General features: G+C 44.4%; 2 protein-coding genes across 2 annotated transcripts in view; one reads left to right on the forward strand and one right to left on the reverse strand.

Moving 5' to 3' along the window:
* The window catches only part of ADAM12 (ADAM metallopeptidase domain 12), a 317,443-nt gene extending 312,087 nt beyond the window's left edge, over positions 1-5,356 (forward strand). Inside the window, exon 22 of the mRNA XM_024751588.1 lies at positions 713-5,356. Coding sequence (XP_024607356.1) covers positions 713-773 — 61 coding nt within the window. The 3' untranslated portion in view covers positions 774-5,356. The remainder of the gene's footprint in view (positions 1-712) is intronic.
* A 3,228-nt stretch (positions 5,357-8,584) lies between these two features.
* Positions 8,585-22,309, reverse strand: part of FANK1 (fibronectin type III and ankyrin repeat domains 1) — a 25,911-nt gene continuing 12,186 nt past the window's right edge. Inside the window, exons 4-11 of the mRNA XM_024751575.1 lie at positions 18,428-18,509; positions 17,094-17,168; positions 16,160-16,225; positions 13,044-13,209; positions 9,947-10,090; positions 9,136-9,213; positions 9,001-9,045; positions 8,585-8,904 (exon numbers count right to left, since the gene is read on the reverse strand). Coding sequence (XP_024607343.1) covers positions 8,839-8,904; positions 9,001-9,045; positions 9,136-9,213; positions 9,947-10,090; positions 13,044-13,209; positions 16,160-16,225; positions 17,094-17,168; positions 18,428-18,509 — 722 coding nt within the window. The 3' untranslated portion in view covers positions 8,585-8,838. The remainder of the gene's footprint in view (positions 8,905-9,000; positions 9,046-9,135; positions 9,214-9,946; positions 10,091-13,043; positions 13,210-16,159; positions 16,226-17,093; positions 17,169-18,427; positions 18,510-22,309) is intronic.

Genomic DNA, 22,309 nt, shown 5'->3' on the forward strand with positions numbered 1-22,309 from the left:
GGATCCCACATGCCCAGCTTTGCTCCGGAGCTGCACTAATACAGTAGCCGCTGGGCACACTGTGGCTGGTGGAAGATAAGATATGCTGGCAATGCAAATACACGCTGGATTTTTTTTTTTTTTTTTTGGCCATACCTCGCAGCATGCGGGATCTTAGTTCCCCAACCAGGGATCGACCCCGTGCCCACTGTCGTGGAAGCACGGAGTCCTAACCACTGGACCACCAGGAAATTCCCCACAGTGGATTTTGAAGAGTCAGTACCCCAACATGTCAACTATAATTAATAATTCTGTATGTTGGTGACACATTGAAATACTATAACTCTGGCTAGAGTGGGTTAAGTGAAACATAACTCAAGTTAGTTTTATCTATTTTTACTTAAGACTTAAAGCTACAAATTTTAAAGTTACACGTGAGGCTCACCTCTGTGGCTTGCACCATTTTTCTGTTGAATGGCACTCTTCTCCCGTGGACGGACGGGAGCAGTAGCTTTGGAAAGGGTCCTAAACGGCTGAAGCTGCTGCAGCCCTCGGCGAGGTCCCTTCTGGGATCTGCAATTCCTGCTGAAAGCAGGGGGTGGGGTCTGACCCTGGAAGCGCGTCACAGTGCAAGAAAAGGCATCTCCAACCCGGGCGTCTGTGTCTGCAGAAATCGCTGGCAGGGCCTCTAACTACAGTTTTGTTTCCTACTCTCTGGTTGCTCTTCCTGCAGACCTGCTTCCAAACAGCCCCATCAAGTGCCCAGAGCCACCCACATCGCCTATGCAAAGTGAGAAGCAAGCCAACACCGTTGTTCAACAATGAAGACAGAAGTTTGCACTATCTATCTCTCAACTCCAGTTGGAGTTATTTTTTTGTACCAATTTTTAGAATTTTTTTAATGTTTCAAACACCATGATTTGAAGAACTTTGAGCTACTGCCGTCGGTGCTGTGCTGTGGTGCTGTGTATACTTTTACTTGCTCAGGTACTTGTAAATTATTAATTTATGCAGAATGCTTGCTACAGCGCAGTGCGCTGTAGTGGGCGTTTTTTGTGTGTTTTTTTTAAAACCATCACTGAGTTTTCCATGGAAGGAAGGCTTTTTGTGCTTTGAATAGTTTAGTGAACTTGAAATATCGTGCTTTATGGGATTCTGGACAGGATGTTTACTTTTTGAAAGAGGCTCTATTGGACAGCAGTTCCCCAGCTACCCATGGCTGTGGTTATGGTACCAGACACAGCTCAAGAGACCCCAGGTAGAGCCTCGAGTGACTTTCTGGAACCCCTGCTCTCAGGCCAGAGCCTGGCTCCTGGTCCAGCCTATGCTTGGCTTGCGGGGATAACCTGGGCCCTGTCACAGCTGATAGGTTGGCCCACCAGGGTTATTAGCCCTTGAAGCTCCAGGGTAACAGGGAAGGACCTGGCTTCTGGCCAGGAAGCTTTGGAGAGAACCTGGGTTGCGGAAAGGAATTTTAAGGTGTGGCCGTACCAGTATAGAGACGGGAACACGAGGCCAGCCAGAAACTTGCCCTTGAGCTCACCAGCCCTGAGAGCATTTGGAGAGCAGGCACAGAAGTTTGCTTTATAGAAACACCAAGAACTTCTTTCCCTGGCTGCCCTTTAAGGAGTGCTGGCGTCAGCACCTTATTTAGATTGGGAAAGGTGGTGCTTCTACAAGACAGCTACTGCCCAAGCACTGCAAACCTCCATCTCCCTGTACTGTTTGGAGCTAAACAAATTACCACCTTGTGTTCTTGACTATAATACAACGACTCTGTGTTCCGACAGATGGATGAGGCTTTCCGTGGAGCACAGCTATTTTCAGATGTGAACCAGTAACCAGATCTAGTGAATCAATTCTGTAGATAAAACTCTCCTTTTACCGCAAGGTTCAACTTATTAAAAATTAGGCAGAATCCCTAGGCTTGCAAAAATTCCAACCAAATGGAATGCTGTGTTCATTGGGACAGGTTAGGGTCTGCTATCCTTGTTAGTGTATGTTGAACGAAGAACCCTAAGTTACTATCAAGTTCTCTTTGGGGCATCTTATTTTCCCAACTTGGCTGAGGAAATCTTTAAAAGGTGTTTCTGGCACAGAGTCGGAATCTATTTCTTAAGCACTTACAACCTACCTGTTGAGCGTCACAGAAATGGGATAAGGAAATCAAAGTCCTGATCAATATTCACGAAGTGCAGTCCTGGGCGGCAGCTTCGTCAGCCTTTCACTCTAGATGTCTGACTGGGGAGCCATTTCCAAAAGGAGATCTTGAAGATGCTTGTATCTAAGGGCATGAAAATTACAAAATGACTCAGACAAGGTAAAGTGCCATTATGCCTCTGTCTGTCTTCTAGTGGGGTCACATGTGACTGGTTTTCACGTTAGAAGGCAATTGACAGCAGTTCCATAATCCACTGTGTTATGATACGGACTTCATCTGGGGTCATTTCAATGGTTTTTCCACGCCTTGAAGCAGAAAGACAAAACGTACCAAGAATCTTGGTTTGCCTTCCAGAAACAAGAGTGCATTTAACTTTCCCCGTGTTCCCACTGTATCCAAGCAACACAGTATTCACGATCATGGATAAACTCAATAAAATCCATGCCCCCCACACATACACACACACAAGGGAACTCGGCTCTAATCCATTCCAACTCTTATAGCATGCAACTGTTCATTATACATTTATTAATTTCTTAAAACTATAAAGCCATGTTAGAAACTATTACTGCTGAGGCGTACATACAGAATTACTATAACTGGTATCGTATTTGGTAGCTAAGAGGCCGAAACATACGCTGTTGAAAAGTTTACAGAATTTTTATGGTGCATCACGGGGGTATTGTCTTCGTAGATGCCCAAATCCTTGCATCTGGCAGTGTAGCCCCTTCTCCTAGTGCAAGGAAGAGGATGTGAACTTTTTTTTTGTCTGTCCTTAATTATAATTCCTATGCTTCTATTTCAGAGAACCAGGAATAGTTTAATATTAAAGGAGATTAATGCTGTGATCTTACATCTCATCATCAGTGGCCGCTTAGGGGCCACGGCTGATGACACATTCTTATCTGTCTACAGTACTAAGTGCTCCTCTAGAGCCACGCAATTTATTTCTGGAAGAGAACACAGTTAAACCTAATATCCCCTTACAATACACAGAGAATATTATTAGAGGAACAATACTTCCAGATGCAATATTTGTCAAACGAAGCATATTAAACAATAACTTTCATTTTAATATAACTTAGGAAAGTAGCTAATAACCAGGTTGTTTTGGGGGGTGGGAGCTATTCCTCCCCCTTTTTATATCCTCATAGATGATAGAAACAAAAGTTAATGCTTATATTTCAATGGCAGTCTATTTTTAATATTGTTTTAATTGTATAGGCAGGAATAATAGAGTTGACAGGGGCTTAGAAGGCCCTCGCTGAGAAAGTCAGCATGTCTCGATACAGAGCAGGCCCTAAGGGTAGTCACTTTCCTTCCTCCATCTTATGAGAGTTGTTGTAGGTTATATGACCCCACTTTGCTGGGAAGTAGATGGCTAATCTTCCAGGCATCCTACTGAAAAATTTATCGCCTGAAATTTTGTGTAACAGTTTGTTTTCCTGACACATGGAATCAGATGTGTAGCAACCAAGAGAAACAATACATAACATTTTCCATTGTCAAAATATGCATATCGAGATTACACTTCCCAGTGTGGATTTTTCCAGCTTACACATGTGGGATGACATCACAGAAAACCACAAGAGCAACAAATTAAACTACATGAGAATAAATACTCCTGACTAGTCTCAAAGGGGACATTTTTATGCCTTCTTAACTTTATTAGGAATTCTCAGCCTGAAACCAGAGTCCACTGTTCCGGCAAATCAGTACAACACATCAGTGTAACCCCTAAGAGAAGAGCAGCTCCAACTCTGCCCTGGGGCAGACCGTGCTTAGGAGCCTGTGATCTCCATGGTGCTAAACAGAGCCTGCTGCTGGCCCGGCGGGAATTCTCAAGCATCTCCCTGCCATCTCTCCACTGCTGTTTACAAAGCACTCTGAGCCATTGAGACCCCGACACCCGAGAGGGCACGATGCCTGGGCAGCAACCTGACCCTTCGCAGGCTTTCAGCATGAGGCTTATTTCACTTAAAACGTTGGCTCTGGAGGGCTCCCCAGGTGTTCCCTAGCAGGAAGCCTAGGGCTGACTCGGTCTGGAGCTCCTTCCTCACTGTTATCAAACTGACCCCAACCAGACACAAGTAACCCAGATAAACGTTACACCCGGAAGTCTGCCGGTGCCAATGCTGACCCCCAGGGGTGACTCAGGCTGTGCGTCCCCCGCACGATGGCTGGCTGCCAGCTGCCATCTCTTCTCCTTCCCACAACTCACGAGCAGGCCATGAACGCATCTGGACACAGGCAGCCTAGGCTAATACGTCTCTTGGTCACTCCTTATCACCCAGACACGAGTTCCTTCCCCAGGCCCAACCCAGCACCGAGGCCCCTCCCATCTCTGACAGATCTCGGCGTTTTTAGCTACTTCAGGTCAGCCAAAGTGGTGGCTGCCCCACAAGTCCACCCATCGGACACCCAAAGCCCAGCCTCCTCCAGCACTGCAGCTTGGAGCAGCGCTGCCAGCTCCCCCACCAGCCTGGAATCCGGCAGCGTCCCTCCCCCAGGAGGGATGCTAAAGACTTCTATCTATTAGAAGGGGGAGTTGGCCAGAGAAAATCAGTTCACCTCCAATTACAAAATTCTCTCGACTCACTCTACAGTTCCCACTGACACCTCTTTCTTTTAAACCTATTTGAAAACTCTGATAGTCATACCAGTAACAAGAAGCTAAGGAAGATTCGTGAGCCCCAGGCTGAGAACCATTTCTGTGCAGTGATGCTTCCAGAAGCCATTTACCTGCACATGAATAAACCGTTCCCCTGCCTGTCTTAAAGAAAACCCCCTCTTTACTTTTGGGACAGCAGTGGTGGCTTAGAATCCAGCCATTAAGAAGAGCCTGTTCTATATGAGAAAAATTAGGAGAAGAAACACTGCATATAAAATTGTCATAGTACTCAATAATGGATCGTGACAGCCATAAGATTTAACACACAGTTAAAGGAATTCTCAATGTGATTTGGCCCTTCCAGGTTCAATCCTCTATAACCAACCCTGATGTTTCCACATCATCTCCAAAAAACATGTCCTGTATTCTCCCTGTGATTCTCCTTCCATAAGATAATTTTTTAGTTCTCAATTTAGCACACTGTAAATCCAGAAAAAAAAAAGGATAAATCTCATGCGATCATTTTAGTTTTACAAAGAAGTGGAATGATGTCTATGTTCATGGCCTATATAAGCAAGTACGTAAGTAGGAAGGACAGTGATAGAGGGTTTTCTCTTTCTAGTTTGATATATTTTTTCTAAGAGTCCAAGCAGGACAAGTAGCGTCAGAGCTCACTGCGCTCTTGTACCGTCTAGCAGGTGAAGCGGGGAGGTTTTAAGGAAGGTGCATTGTTTGAACGTGTGGCACATAAGTATAACTCTGTAAAACTTGGCTACAGGCTATTCGGCACAGTACAAAGTTACAGCTACTAAACCAGTACATTCATTTTTATAGTGTTTCATCCATTTATCATGCTTTGGTTTGCTAATTTTTTTCACATACCTTTTTATGTTACAGTCTGTTACCTTTGTACACATTTCTCATATTGGGGGTCTACAGGTAACACAACCTGCTTTTCCATAGAAAAAAGTCAATGTTATGCATATTATATCCAATAAATGGTATACAGGTTAATATAAAGATGTGTCTCATTCATGACTGAGCATGTTACCAAAATGGGGGAGGGGGAACTCCCATGTAGAAAAATGTATCTATATTCTCATTCATCTATAGATGCATAAGAAACTAAGAAGGATGGTGAGCTGGAGGGTCGGGGGATGCATGCTGCAGTCCACATGAGCCAGTCAGGTGATGGGACAAGGATGGAAGAAGTTGCCTTTATGCCTTTTCACACACACTGTGGGGCGGGGGGGAACCTACTACTATTTTGAATGATGTGATACATAACCTATCAAATAAATTTTTAAAACTCACCTTATTTATAGAAGAGAGAAACTCAAAAAGAAAGCAAGCAGGATTAGAAACGTTTACATCAGGCATATCCAGAATAAAAATCTAATTGCAATGGGAATGCATTACAAATTTCTTTTTAACTAGCATCCAATTTCATAAAGAACTGCAGTGAATACCGAGAAAAATAGATTTACAGAATGGTAACAAGTGTCCTTATTCTTACCACCCTCTACCCATGACAAACCAAGCAGGCAAAAAATAAGTACATAGAAGACCTCATAGTTAATAACGTAGCTCAGTTGATACATATATATATACATATATATAAAATGCACTAAAAGTAGAAAAACAACCTGTGCCCTAGAAATGCAATGACGCGAGTCAAAGCTGAATAGCAGGTTATCTAGCAAATAGCAAAGGAAACCACTTGTGATAACACACTACAGCCATGTTTCTCAGACTCCTGGAATTAGAAGCACTCACCTGGGATGCTGGTGACAATCCACTGCTCATGCCCTTTCCCGAGAGATTCCAGTCCAGAGGGAATTCCCATTCAGACATAAAAAGTATAAATTACTTGGGAAAAATGAAGCTAATAAAAGCATGGGTTGCTTCCTTGGGAAAATTAAAAACACAAGATAAACCACCATCTAATCTTATTAAGGAAAAATATTAAAAAGCAAACACACATAGCACCTGAGCGTATAGAACTCAGCAGCCCACTGTAACCCAATGAGATCATCTCAGGAATATAAGGATGGTTCAATATTTAAAAATCGAGTAGTCCAAGTCAGCAGATTAATAGCTTGTAGGGAAATAGGCCATATTATGATAACCAGAGATGCTACAAAAGACATTTGATAAAATTCAATATCCATTCCTGAATTTTAAAAAGTCCGAATATAGATAGATAGGTAGAAAGGTAGGTAGATAAAAATTTAGAGTCTGAATAAAATAAGACTGGAAACCAAAGGACTTGAGAGGTGCTTCAGTGGAAAATTAAATTCACAGATACAAGCTAGGACCTTACAAGCAGTCATTTTTGGCTAAGTTACACTGCGATGACAAGCCACTCTTAAATTTCAGTGACTTAGGACATGAAAGGGCTATTTCTCACTCACATGTCATGTCCATTCTGGGTGAGCTCTCGCTCTTGTCTCAGGACCCTGGGCTGATGGAGCGGCCACCATCCAAATCACGGCTGTCTTGTGGCAGAGGCAAGAGGGACCTGGGGATTCTTAAAGCTTCCTCTTGGAGGGACAGGAGCCACTTCCACTCACGTTTCATTGACCAAAGTCAGCCCCATTACATGGTGGGGGAAAGGAGCTTTGGAACGTCGTGACGATGCTCTGATTTTGAGATTTTTTTTTTTTTTTTTTTTTGTGTTTTTTTTTTTTTTTTTTTTTTGCGGTACACAGGCCTCTCACTGTTGTGGCCTCTCCCGTTGCGGAGCACAGGCTTCAGACACGCAGGCTCAGTGGCCATGGCTCACGGGCCCAGCCACTCCGCGGCATGTGGGATCTTCCCGGACCGGGGCACGAACCCATGTCCCCTGCATCGGCAGGCGGACTCTCAACCACTGCACCACCAGGGAAGCCCTAGAGAGATTTTAAAAACCTATTTCAACAAATCTAAAGGAATAAGCATTTGTACAAAAGGTAAAACGCTAGTGAAATATCTAAGGAGAGAACTGCATATGATCCACAGATCCAGTTCCTAAGGTGGACAGTCTATAAGCTGTATGGAATAAAGCTGAGAACTGCCAACATCAAAAGACTGATTGTGTGTTTCTTCTCTATGCCCTTCCCCCAGAGCTCTGGCACATTAATAACCTTTTAATTGCTCTTTCCCTGCAGAGAAAATTCCAGTCCCAGGCAGACCTCTGTAGCTGGTCTTCTCCTGGGGTCAAGCTAACCAGCTTGTCTCTGGAGACGCGAAATGCATGTGGTCGGCTCGCTCCCCTCTGTGCCGATTTTTAAGTGTGTCTGCCAAACTAAAGCTCGAACACGTTTGTGTCTGAGCTCCCAACCAGCAGACCTGTTCAGTCCTACTTGTCTTAGAACTGAGTGATCAGCATCGAAACCCTTTCTGCTCTGAGGACTCGATGTAATAATATACTCCTCTTTGGCAAAGTTGTCAACAGGCCAGCAGGCCGGCTCTTTCATTATCAGGGCCTGAGTGTACACAAACACATCCTCAGACAGGTCTGTTCTAAAAGGACTGCTCTAATGGAGCAGAATCGGAGTCTTGAAATACGCGTCTTGTGCTTTGATGTGAGGCCAACGGCTGAGTGGAAAACTCTTCACGTGGCCTCCTGGGCTTTCAGGAGGAGCGTCTCTCAGGAGGGCGCACCAGCCTGACCACACGGCCTGGAAGGCCTCAGGTTGGGAAGGAAGGACATAATTAAAAACACATGGGAGAAGGAATTTCCATCGGGTCCTGGAGTGGCTCGGAGGACAGCTTGGAGGGCAGGAGCGGGAAGTGGGAGGCCCGTGTATGTTTGTGCAGCTCCGGGACATAAATATTTTGCTTCACGTCTAACTCCAAAAGGCCTGAGCACAAGGAAACATCCCCGTTCTACAGATGCCCGATGAGACACCACCACCACGCGTACTTAGGTAAAAGGATGTATTTCAAAGTGAGAACAGTTGTATGTTACAAAAGTACTGTGAATCTTCACCAAATAGTTAATCAAATGCATAGCCCTCAAAGATGCGGAATTTCATCTCTCTAGTTCAAGTCCCGTTCTGCTTCGTTTCACTTGGCTTTCGGAGGGAGGTAAGAGGTGCCCCGGTCAGCGAATAGATGACTTCTTCGGCATTTGCTTTTTTTTCATTTCTTCTAATAAGGAGACTACATTCTAGATAAACAAAAACAGGTGCATGTAATCCAAGGTTTGGGTTTTTTTTTTAAGTGCTGCAAAATGCGCCTCAAAGGGCAGAAAGAACATCCCAACCTTTCTGTCAAAAACTCTGGCCATTTCTAGGACACCTTTGCCAAACTGGAAGAGAAAACAAGAAAAATTCTTTTGTATCTGTGTTCTCTCCTCTTCACCAGGAAAAAATCCTTAGATGGAGATGGAGTTACATACCTCATTTTTCACACTTGCGTCTGCCCCTTTGTCAAGAAGCAACTGGACTAATTCTTCATGGTTATTCAGCACGGCCACCTAGGAAACAAACAGTGGGGGTGAGCGGAAGCGGGTGCCTGGTGGGACAGGTCCAGGACACCCACCAGCAGCACACTCAAGAGTCAGAGCTGTCTGGGGCCGCTGTGGCTTTGCAGGACGGGTGTGTGGACCTCGCTGCACCGCCATGGCAGCTGCAAGGGAAGAGGAAAGGAAATCTGCTTTTCTCCATGTGGGATGACCTGACAAGTCCTAGGCCAAACCAGGACAGAGAACAGCACTTCTTTGTTTTGATCCTAAAATGGCCCCAGGGACTGGGGTTTGTAATCCTTCAAGAAAGTTGCCAAAAGACAACAAAAATGCTAGAGTGACCCCCCCACCCCCCAAAAAATGCTATGGTGACATCGCCATATCTTAATTCACAGGCCGATAGGGAATACACATGCAACCAAAACCCAGTGCTTTTTTTTTTTTTTTGCGGTACGCGGGCCTCTCACGGTTGTGGCCTCTCCCGTTGCGGAGCACAGGCTCCGGACGCGCAGGCTCAGCGGCCATGGCTCACGGGCCTAGCCGCTCCGCGGCATGTGGGATCTTCCCAGAACCGGGGCACGAACCCGTGTCCCCGGCATCGGCAGGTGGACTCTAAACCACTGCGCCACCAGGGAAGCCCCCCAGTGCTCTTATGTGGCTGCACTCTCAAGAATATCTGTTTTAGGGCCAGCTCTGACCTTAATTCCACCTGTCAAGCCAGGCTGCTGTGTGTAGCAAGGCGTACCATGAGAGGGGTCTTCCCGTCTTTGTCTTTCATATTCACATCCGCGCCCGCGTCAATCAGCAGAGAGGCGACCTCCTGGTTCCCCGAGACCGCAGAGACTCTCATGAGCGGGGTCCACCCCGAGCCAGCATCCGTGGTGTCCACCTGGAGAGCCACAGGGAGAGTGGCCCTTAGCCCACTTTCTTTCCCTGAAAATCACTCATCAGAAACATAAAGAAATGTCTACTTGCCCAAATTCCCCCACAATTTAGATAGCAGTCTTTCTAGACCTGGTGAGAGTTGATTGGACCGTGATTTCAATTCACATTTACACAGTGAGCAGCTGTGTTTGGACCACTTTCGAGGGTGCTGAGAGGCCCCAGGAGGCCCCTCCCCACACACGGGCATCTTCATTTACATTTTGTTCAAATGGAACAGAAAAATGAAATGTAATCACCTCCTCCTTGGCCCCATGTGAGCCCTGCCTTATTTTCTCGTGCCTAACTTCCCTCGTCTGGTTTTTAAAGGGTGTCTGCTGCTTACTTTTAAGCGTCTTTGTAAGCGGCTTTAAATCCCTTCTGGAACAAGACAGTAATATAAACGCCCACCCTGATACTTACCAATAGGTATTAATTTTAAGCAGGAGAACTACAGCCGGAGTAAATACAAAGCAACCAGATCTCTTACATGAAACCCAGTCTGAAAAGTCAGCCAACTAACTAATGCCTCGTCCAAAATGTAGTTTGCCTGGTAGTAAGATGGGCCATTTCTAATAATCTGCCCGACATTAAGATCCTTCAGTTTCATGCTTTTTAAGACATATTCTAGAATAATGAAATGTAGATACTGCCTCCTCCAATCCCAACAAGGACCTCATCCATCCGTGAAGAGTGGTACCGAAGTAGACATATACACATGTGCACAGACGGACGCATGGACGCACACACAGGTCTAATTTAGAAGAATTACTTAACAGAAGAATTACTCAGAGCTCTCTGCAGCTTTAGTATGAAGCATCAGACCGGAATAACAAACAAGGAACTGCCAGTAGGGCCTTAGGACCTTGCAGGTGATTTGTGTGTATGAGATTAGCCACTGCAACACCGTTAAGACGTGCAGCTCTTCCTCTTGCAAATAACCACCTTTGGGCAGCAAGCTCCATTATATTTAAATAATAATAAAATAACCACCTCGTACTACAAGGTACTTTATGCATTTCCAATGCGCTTCCACACACATTTTCTCTTTGGTCCTGAGGGTTAAACAGGGGTAGCTATTTTTATTCCTGATTTACAAATGTTTAAACCAAATCTCACAGAAGTCGAATACCTTCCCTGAGGTCACATGGCTCATTAAATGTAGAAATGGTTCCCCGTGCAAATAACTCGCTCTCAGTATAGATCATTCGATTCGAGAAGAGGGTGACAATGCCCCACTTTGCTCCCAGATCCAACCCACTGTCTTCCGAAGCATCAGATCAACCACCTGCCAAGAACAGAGAGGGACTCGTGTTGATATCATCTACCAGCCACACAGAAACCTTTTGTGGACACATTTATGGAGTTCCAGTGCTACAGAAAAAGATGGAATTCACCCCAAATGAGTGTGTCCATAACTGAAGCCCAGAGAGACTACACTTCCAAAATTCCAGCATTACATGTTGATGGCAGAGACCTGCCCTTCTTTCAGCACAGGTCAAACTTCATTTTCAGCTACAGACTTTTACTGGGTCCAAAGCATGAGCAGAATTCATCATAAACCAAACAAGAGGAATGTAGCTGTCACCACCACCCAAGGCAGGTGTGGGCCCTAACCACCAAGGCACGAAGGCTGATACCTCTGACCTTTTGTGCGTGTGTCTAAAACAAAACAAGAAATGTAATAAAAGGGATTTATCTTGATTGAGGTTCTTCCTCCAAGGGGCCCTCTTCTCAGCCCTCTCAAAGCAGCAGCAGGAACCAGTGAGATCCCACAACTTAAGCCTTCCTTTTGCTCAATCCCACTTCAGAGACAAACTAGGACAAATCTACAGACATCTTCCGGGAGACATAACTCTTCTCCATTCGAGTTTATTTTCCAGGTCATCAGTTTAACTTCTCAGTAGTCTACACCATCTGGCAATCACAATTAGGAGAGAATTTTGTTCATCATTCCTTATTTCCATGCCCTGAAATTTTTATTTAACTTCTTTGAAATCTTCTAAAGTTTTCAAAGTTAGCAGCAATTACCCTAATGGAGCTAATTCTATTTGCCCATCTTCAAATATCTTTAGAAGAGTCCAAACAACTCTACTTCCATTTGCCAAGTAGAATTTGTGCTTTCTGATAACATGAAACCAGAAGCAAACCAACATGCCTGCTTCAAAGCAAAGACACGAGAGCTGGAATATGCTCTATTCTTTTTTTTGCGGTACGCGGGCCTCTCACTGGTGTGGCCTCTCCCACCGCAGAGCACAGGCTCCGGACGCGCAGGCTCAGCGGCCATGGCTCACGGGCCCAGCCGCTACGGGGCATGTGGGATCTTCCCGGACTGGGGCACGAACCCGTGTCCCCTGTATCGGCAGGCGGACTCTCAACCACTGCGCCACCAGGGAAGCCCCTGGAATGCTCTATTCTTGATACAGTGTTTGCTCTTCGGAAGTTTTTTTTAATGACTAATCTTTAAAGCAAACCCAAGCATAAAAATAATCTAATTCTAAAAGCAATAAGCAGCAGTATGGCTATAAGAGTTCTGAACATCTTGGTGCATCCAGCACCTACGACAGTATCTGGTGTGTTGTAGAGGCACCATCAAGCTTTGTTGGCATAGGGAATGAACAAAGGAATCAACAAAGTAGAAGAAGCATCAGGTCCAGCTCTGGATTCAGCACTGTTCCTTTTTCCCCCACACGCGATGAACCTCCGTGACAATCTGAAGCCTCACTATCGTAACAATTCTGTAACGATCTTTTTTTCCCAAAAGGCTTCAGGAACTTTCTTGCTCTTAAGTCAGAGAACTTTCTCCAGCATTTCTAGGTTCAACTAATCAAAAGACATCCACATAAGGCCCTGCTTGTCCTAAACCCTATGGAACAGCATTTAGGTTCTTTACGTGTGTAGTTAACAAAGACAATCCGTACCTCACAGCCGTCCTTTATCATCCACTCAATCACACTGCAGTGGCCTCCATCTGCAGCCCAGTGCAGAGCTGTACAGCCTCCTAGGTCTCTAGTGTCCCAGGAAGCACCGTGTCTTCGGAGGTATTTCACAACATCTAGGTGTCCCGCGTAGCACGCAAGCATTAGACTGCAACACACAGCAGAAGGAGCATTTGGCTGTAAGTGGGGTCTCCACACTCAGGTCTACATTTACCCTCCCTGGCTTAAACCTAAGTGAGAAATCCTAATTTGGGTGGAAAAGCCACGAAAATTATTCACATAAAATGTATGTGTCTATCGACGGATGAATAGACACATTGTGGTATATCCATACAATGGAATATAATTTGGCCGTAAAAAGGAAGTGAAGTACTGACATATGCTACAATGTAGATGGACCTTAAAACATTATGCTAAATAAAAGCCAGGTGCAAAAGGCCACATAGTATGATTTCATTTATATGAAATGTCCAGAATAGACAAATCCATACAGACAGAACTAGCAGGTTAGCGGTTGCTGAAGCTGGAAGGAGGAGATGGTAAGTGACTGCTGATGAATATAGGGCTTCTTTCTGTGTTGATGAAAATCTTCCGGATTTATACAGTGATGGTGGTTACACAACTTTGTTCATAAATTTTTAAACGCTGAATTGTACATTGTAGCAGAATGAATTTTATGGTATGTGAATTATACCTCCGAAAAATGAATAATCGCTGTAATAGAGTAAAATGTTGGATTTAAAGACATCTACCAGTCCATGATGATATTTAGAAAAGAAAAAGAAAAAAATCTCATCGGACACTATTAGAGATAACTGTTAAACCAATTCCTTACTCTAAATATTGGTACTTAAATAAACATTTATGTTGTCTTTATAGAATACAGTGTAGTCCATCCCCAGTTGATGAGGGAAAGCTCTTGTTAACAGAAGACTACACAGCTAATAAATATGGGAGGAATCAGGGAATTAGAAAATCACTTTGTGGCAAGTCCCAATTAAATAATTGATTCAGGCAAGGATCACAGTAGATGCTAAAATTTTTGGATGAAAGTTTAATGGAGAACAGGATATTCACACTGTACTGAATTTCTAACCCATAGATTATTTTCTAATTGCAATGGGAAGCTATATCTTTACAAAGGAAAGACTTAGCTGTTACACGCTCACCAAAGGATGAGAAGTAGAATCACCAACTGGGGGGCAACCTGCATCACAGGCCTGACAGGGGCAAACTGAAGCCACAACACCAGCTCTGAAGTGCTCTTGCTAAAAGTGTTAACCTGAATCCAATCAAGCCTTTAAACCTAATTTTCACTTTATTGGAAATAAGGAACAAGTTAAATGCCTCCTTCACACCTAGGAGACAACTGAGCAGATCAAGAATACAGGGCATCCTCTAAGATAATTGATCCCGTCTCCTCAAAAGTCATTGCTATAAGAAAAAAATTTTTAAATAAAAAAAGAGACAGAGGACCAGTTACACACACACAGGCTTTTTTTCACCTTCAGTCTACTGATGGGAAGCATTAAGAAATTTCCTGATCTAGATATCCTTACCCTCCTGTATGATCCCTTAGCTAGGATGGAAGAGATACATAAATGTCTTCACATAAAGATGTACAAATAGCTTTCTTTCTATCAGATTTTATCAATAAGGCTATCCTCTGTAGCTTTCCAGCTTCCTCTCTGCTGTGGAAAAGTTCAAGGTTATTATCAGTACCTAGAAAATCTGAACAAGCTCATTGGTAGAACAGACCAACCACAGAGCCTATTTTGGAGGTGATCTTTCAATAAATTTTCTAATTTCTTGTATGGATATTGGCTATTTTGGATGTTCTACTTCTTGAGTTGATTTTGATGGTTTAAATTTTCTCTAAAAAAGTATGCATTTCAATGATTTGATCAAATCTATTTTAGATGCAAGTGTACCACTTTCTTTTCATGCTTAAATTTGCTCTATAGTGTTATGAATCCTTTCAGATTTCTAATTTTTTCTTTCCTCTGAGATGTACAAAATTGGTCCATTTTATTGTGTAGCTTTGGTTTAAGAGGTAGCTCTTACATTTCTCAACAGTCTTTATTTTATAATCAATTTCTACTTTTTAAAAATTCTTCTCTTTCATACCTCTCAAGTTTTTCTTTTTTCTTTTTAAAATGGCACTATTATTTTTTCAAACTTCTTGAATTGATGGCTTAGTTCCAAAAATACCTAAGAGTTATTTGAAAAATTACTGTTAAAACTTAAGTGATTTTTTCAAGGTTACTAAAATCTATTGCTGCACTATGTCCAGAGAGTGTGGTAGGTAGGCTTTCTGGTTTTAGAAATTGATGTCCTCTTTGTGGCCTACCATATTTGATCAGTGTTTTGTAGCTGCTCCTTACATACTAGTTTGCAGTGCATAAACCTTTGATCGGCATACATCACGTGACTATAAGCTCCTTGAGCAAAGGCTTTGCATTTTATTCACTGTTCTACCCAAGTGCCAAGCACAGAGCCTGGCATGTGGCAGTCATTCAATAAATATTGGTTGATTTGAATTAATTAATTAAACTTAGGTCTTTCTACAACATTCTCTCATCATTGTAAGAACAAGTTTCCAAGTATCATGTTCTTTCCACAAACTTCTCCTGCAAGGCACTCAGCCCTTTCACCTCAGGGAAGTAACTGGGTTGTATCTTTGTGAATGCCTTTTGCTTCCTTGGAAACACCGAAGACTTCTAGTTAACAGAGTCAGGCGACGTGCAATGAGAGCCCTTAGGGAGGTACAAAGTGCTACAGGCACTTACAACCAAATGCCCAGCACACGGCTGGAGAAAACTGCTTCAGTAACTATCACTTACTGAGCGCTTCGTGTCTGCTGGGCTCAAGCTAGGGAAGGCAGACGCATTATAATGGATATCCCCCCAAATACCCTGTTGAGTGGAAGAATAAGTGGACAAGTGAATAAGTCAGTTTTTGAGTTGCCATCGTTCCTTTGAGACCTATCACCTCTCAGTACTGTCAAAAAAAAAAACCAAGAAAATATTTGGGTAAATCAAAAACCCAAGCCTAGTGACACAAGTATGGGAACAGTTTAGGGCATGTTCCATACCTACCTGTCTTTGCCACTTCCGTTCTGCAGATTCACATCTGTGCCATTAGAAACGAGGATTTTCACAAGCCTAAACAAGACAAATTTCAGAGTCGCTGGGTAAGCAGCTTTGATGAATAGGAACCCCCGATAACCCAGTAAAAATGAACGACTCTATATTTAAGACCTGTCCTGGCAACTCTCTCTTCTCCATCTTCAGAGGCAGCTGGCTTTAAAGACAGGGCATTACTAAACCAAGAGACTGCCTCTCCACACCAAAAAACAAACAAACAGTTTTTTACCCTTTACGTGAATTAATCATTGAAAACAAAAAACTATACCACATGAAACAAGTTAGACTATGAAACCAACTCACTCTCACTTTAATTTTAATGACCATTGGAAATACATTTTCAAATGGTAGAATCTAATGAAAATCCATTTCTACTTCTTGAAAAATGGCATTTTAGTTAAATATAAATATGTTGGAAAAAATAAGCTCTCAATATTTATGTGTATCTCCGTGAGGAGTAGAGAAAATAGATTGTGTCAGTGGAAATTATATCTGAACAACCTATCAGGGAAATTTGTTTTCTAGAATGAATATCCCTCCCCCCCCTTTTCTTTTTTTAAAGAAATTCACATTCTAATAACCAGTTTTCCCAGGACATATAAAATACCTTGCAAAATGTAATTTAAATGGCTACCTCTCTTCCTTATCACATGATTATACATTTTTATACCCTCTCCTGCATGTTGTGTGACTTTATGATAAAAGCAGCTGAGCTTCTGTTCAGCCCCTACATGGCTCAATTTTGGAAAGAGAACTGAAGCTGGGTTCCCCCCCTCCCCCACCGACGGCCCTTCCCCTCCCGTCCCCGTCCCCGTCCTGAGAGGAGCCTTTGGGAGGAGCGAGGGGCTCAACCCCTCCCTAAGGGATGCAGAGGGAAGCGCCATACCTGGTGTATCCTCTCTGGGCAGCGACCATCAGAGCGGTAAAGCCAAACTTATTGGGAACATCAACCTTCACGTTGCTTGGGGGAAACACAGAGGGAAAATAAAGAGATGAACGTGCCCACACGGCTCCCTGTGGATTCACAGCTGACTTCTCTTTCAGGGCACAGGTGGTTAAAATGGTTCATTTTCCTGAAAATTCCAGTTCCTTCTGCACCATTAAGTTTTTGTTGTCTTAGACTGCCCTGCCTAATGTTTTAAAGGATTCAAATTCACAAGGAAAGAAGAGGAAATTGCTGTAATTTCACTTAAAATAGGCACTTCCTTCAATTCATAACCATTACGTAATCTGCTAAAATCCTCTATGAAGAACACGGCCCCTCTAAACTAGCGGGGGACACAGTGGCTTCACTGCAGGCTCTCAGCTCCACCCAACACCAGCCTGGTCCCCACTGCACCCACTGGGCATAAAGCATTGCTGCTCAAAGAAGAAAGCGCAGCTCTTCGGGCTTCCCTGATGGCGCAGTGGTTGAGCGTCCGCCTGCCGATGCAGGGCACGCGGGTTCGTGCCCCGGTCTGGGAAGATCCCACATGCCGCGGAGCGGCTGGGCCCGTGAGCCATGGCCGCTAAGCCTGCGCGTCCGGAGCCTGTGCTCCGCAACGGGAGAGGCCACCGCAGTGAGAGGCCCGCGTACCGCAAAAAAAAAAAAAAAAGGAAGAAAGAAAGCCCAGCTCTTCAACAGCAGCTTAGAAGCTGTGGCGTTTTTCGGGAACCTTCTCCAACTTACAGAGCCTCAATTCACACATGACTTGTCTTCTAAGGCACTCAACACTATCAATTCTAAAACGATCTAGATAACGTTGTCCTGTTTTCATTTGGGAGACAGCTTCAAGTATCTCATTGGCGGCAACTGTATTCAACATTTTCCCTCTAGGGTTTTATCAGCCTTTTGAGTTAGAAACAGCTGATTTAGTGATTCCTTAATTTCATCAGGAATTAGACGCAGGCATTTAGGGGCAAAATTTGCCTAAATGCTACGGCATATAAGCAAGAGTCATAAGTTATTTCTGGGAAGAATATATGACACCCAGACTCATCATATCTGTTTTCAATGTTCATTAAATAATGACAAAATATATCATTTACACGGGGCTGTCTACGGTCATCTTTATGAGCCATGCTGCACTCACACCAGTCACCTGAGATCAATTTTGGAGCCCGTTTCAAAGCCGTGGGCAATTTTAGGAAAATAAAGTTAAGCTGCATGCATGCATTTCTAAACACTTACTGGGGATTAAAAAAAAAAATTTAAGTTTTTAAAAGGCAGAGCTCCCTCACCCTCCTTGTAGTATTCGAAGCAGCAAATCTTCATCGTTCACGTTGACAGCTCTATGCAAGTGTTCACTACTTATGGGTTCTCCTGAAGAAAGTAGACGGAAAGCAGTCATCCAAAATATAATGAAAGAAGGTTCATTCCAGCTCTATTCCTCCTGTGGCCTTGAGTGGAAGTTCACGTTCACCTTCAAGAAGGCACTTGGCAATTCCGCTGAGTATCTCTTACATGACATACTCCCCTCCTACTGAAAACAGACCTCGTTTTCACATATTAAGAGAAGAACATTTAGATTGTCCTAAAGGCTTGGGACATTTTCAAGTTATAAAAGTACCGCTGTGTGTATGTTATTTTGATATTTGAAAATAATCCTTTCAGATTTCAGAAGACATAATAAATGTCCCTTACGAGCAAGGGAAAGCCCCACCACTGTCACGATGTGCGGGTTTTGTTTGCCAAGGAGTCACTAAACTATGTGAATGACAAACGATAAAAGACAGATTGCTTTAACATTGGAAACCCACAATTTCAGTCCTTCCCAGGAACATAACATTCACATTGGCCTTGCCTCCTGTGAGCTTGTGGAGGCAGAAGGGCTCATACCCAGAGAGGTAGAACATTGTGAGAAAGCCTGATTGTGGGAGCAAGCCTGCCAAGTGGAGAAAAGCAGGCGACAGGTTCTGAGAAACAGGAAAGGAACAATGGGAAGAGGGGCAGCCCTTTGTGCACTAACTCCTCGTGGAAGAGAATGGGGCAGGAGTCCAAAAATGAGCAGTGTGTGAGCTCAGGACCAAGTGAAAGAAGCCCATCCATCAGGATGTTTACTTCATGGCTTCACTTGGTTCACCTTCCATGACGTTCTGACTTTTTGGATGATTAGAATTAAGTTTAAATGAAACAATACAAGTGAAGTGCTAGACTAGCACCTGTACGTCGTAAGTATCTGTTGTCAAGGTGATAGTAACAGAACAGCAGCTGCCCTGGTCCCGGGCAGCCCACCTTTCTCTCCTGCCTGGTGCCCAGCCCCTCCCACACTTAGCACCCTACCGGCCTTCACAGGCATTGAGCTGATAATCCCCGGCTTCGGCCATCTCAAAAAGGCTCATTCACTTATTCAACAAATTTGTTTCATTTTTTGGTGGTGGTGGGGTTTTTTGGCCGCACCATGTGGGATCTTAATTCCCTGACCAGGGATCAAACCCGTGCCCCCCAACAAAGGTTCATGTATACCTTACATGCCTAGTCTTGACACTGGGAGCCCCAGAGAGAATGAGACACACATGTCCCTCTCTTGCCCTTCACACTGCAGGGCCCACTTTCAGCTGTTACTATTCTCAACCCTGAAAGAAAACATCCCCTCCACTCTATCCTCCCACCGCAACCCCAGACTAGCCCCTGGGGCTCACCCCGCCCCTTAACCTCCCTCTTACAGTCTGGCCTGCAGAGGCCCCTGGCCGTCTCAGCCAGCGGGGAAGTAAAATTCCCAGTTCCCTGCTCCTCACGGTGGAAAAACTCTGGGATGCCAGTTCCCAGGCACAGGAGCTGAGTTTCTCCCGGTTTCCATGGAGGATTTTTCGCTGGACAAAGTACAAACCGGGAAACAGTGAGGCAGAAGAATGAAGAGATCCCTGTCAGAGTGACCTTTAGCTGATACCCTTTTTCTTCTGTTCTGGTAAAAATAAATTCAAGCCAAGTTAAAACTGTTTTGAAATAACAATTTTGTCTGCTTCAGCTTGCCAATCTCCTCAAGATGTCTTAGCTACATTATACTTCCTTTTCATCATTCCACACATAGTTTTAAACCAAAAGCCTCAAATAAATGTATCATGATAACCCACCAGAGGACAAGGCCCACGGCAGTCCCTGGCCTTCTGAGGGAGGTCATGGCTTTCGCGAGGGGCTATGGGAGGGGGCAGACTTTTGCCCCGCTGGAGGACATTTGGTAAAGTCTAGTGACATTTTTGGTTGTCACAACTTAAGGATTGGTACTACTGGCATCTAGTGGCTGGAGGCCAGGGATACCTCTAAACATCCTACAGACACGGGGCAGCCCCAGTCACCAACCATGCAGATGCTGAGAATCCCTGCACTAGAGTCATACTGACTTAACATGACCCATACTTTAGTGGGCAAATGAAACCCATGGAAAGTTCCTCTTCCCTCTCGCTTCCCAGAGAGGAGGAGAAGGACGGTGTGGTGGGAAAGTCTTCATTATCCCACCAAACGGCCCCTACTTCTGTGACTCTCAAACGTCAACTGCCACTAAAAACACCAAAATAAGTGATTTGCACAGAATCACCTAGAAGGACATAGGAAGCTCATCCTGTTTCTACTGAATTTTAAAGTATGGTATCCTAGCTAGATCCAATTAACTAAGCTGTCTCTAGAACTTCACAGGATGCTTTTAATCTCCTTCAGACCACAAAACAGGGCCAGAAAGGCGGAGTGAGTTGTCCAAGGTCACCCAGATAGGAGGGGGCAACATCAGAGCTCAAAGGGAGGTCTTCCGAAAGGCCACACTCCTTCGTTTGGGGCTTAGTAGATGTCGAGGTAGCTGACCAATCCGTTCTATGCTTCCGCTCTTACTAAATTTTGTATACAAGCAGACATCTTAAATACGCACACATGAACCCCCAGCCCCTGCAAAGTGCGAAGTGCAAGGGGAGGCCTAAAGCTTAGAAAGCTTCGGAAAAGTGCTAACTTCTTGGGATTTGAGGGAAAGCTCTAAAAGCACACACAGCACCCAGCACATTACGCCCTGACCACCTCAGTCCACATCATCCCTCTTACCTACCCAGCATGGCTCTCCCGGTACGGGCACTTCCCATCCTACCCAGGGAGCTCTGTGGCATGCAAATATCAGAAAACAGAATAAGTTCATTTCGTGCTTAGAAGCTTGAGGACCGTGCATAGCAGAGACCAGGGTATCTTGATATTATGGTATCATTTCAATAAATGTATTGCCTATTCCAGTTTCTGCGAGGGGTCATCAGCGCTCTCCCAACTTATTCTGGGATCAAAGGGACAGCTCACGGAAGAGAAGGAAAACAACATAATTGTTCATCATTCCCTGCTTGCTGAGTTTCAGCAAAGGGAAGCAATAACTATCATTGGGGCATGAAAGCTCTTTCTCAGTATTAACTCATTAACCCTCTCAGACCCCTGCCAGGAAGGCAACGAGGTACTGAGGATGGCCGCCAGCCCGGAGAGGAATCAACCGAGGCACGACAGAGCCTCACCGGTTACAGGAATTTGACAGAGAACGGAAAAGCGCAGAGGCTCTTGTTTGCAGGGCAGAGTTCTTTCTACTCCCACTTTAGGCAGGAGTCATGAAGAACAGAGGGGACATTCCAGGGTGAGCAGAATGTTCCAGTCCTCTGCCCCCGAATCCTTCAAGACATTGTGGGCCTGGCCCAAGGGACTGCTATCAATAAGTGCAATGGAATATGGAAAAGGCAGGCTTTGCCTTTGTGGGTTTGTTTTTCTAATGTTTACCAGGGTGTCACAATTATTACAAATACTGAACCGATGCTGCCCGTGGTGAGCATGCCCGTCATCGGGCAGGACCACAGGAGGGGACGCCTGGCGAGGAGTTGGGGGGGGCGCAGAGGGGTCTTTGGGAAACCACTGCTCACGCTCTGCAAGAGGGTCATTTAGCTGCACGTGTCCCGACAGATATTAAAATATGGTGATAACGCCTTCCTTGGTGGAATTTAAGTCTCTATTAAAAACAGTGAATAAATGATGAGCTCATTGGCAAAAAATGTTTGCCAATTAACAAGCAGCAGCTGTTTTCCTTTCTTTTTAAGGGCCCAACTGATTAAAATTGCATGCTGCCTCATTTAAACAAGAGTCTCGTGTCCTTTACCTGGTGGGGGGGGGGGGGG

Source organism: Neophocaena asiaeorientalis, unplaced genomic scaffold (genome assembly GCF_003031525.2).
Source record: "Neophocaena asiaeorientalis asiaeorientalis breed wild unplaced genomic scaffold, Neophocaena_asiaeorientalis_V1.1 scaffold108, whole genome shotgun sequence".
In the NCBI taxonomy this organism is placed as follows: domain Eukaryota; kingdom Metazoa; phylum Chordata; class Mammalia; order Artiodactyla; family Phocoenidae; genus Neophocaena; species Neophocaena asiaeorientalis.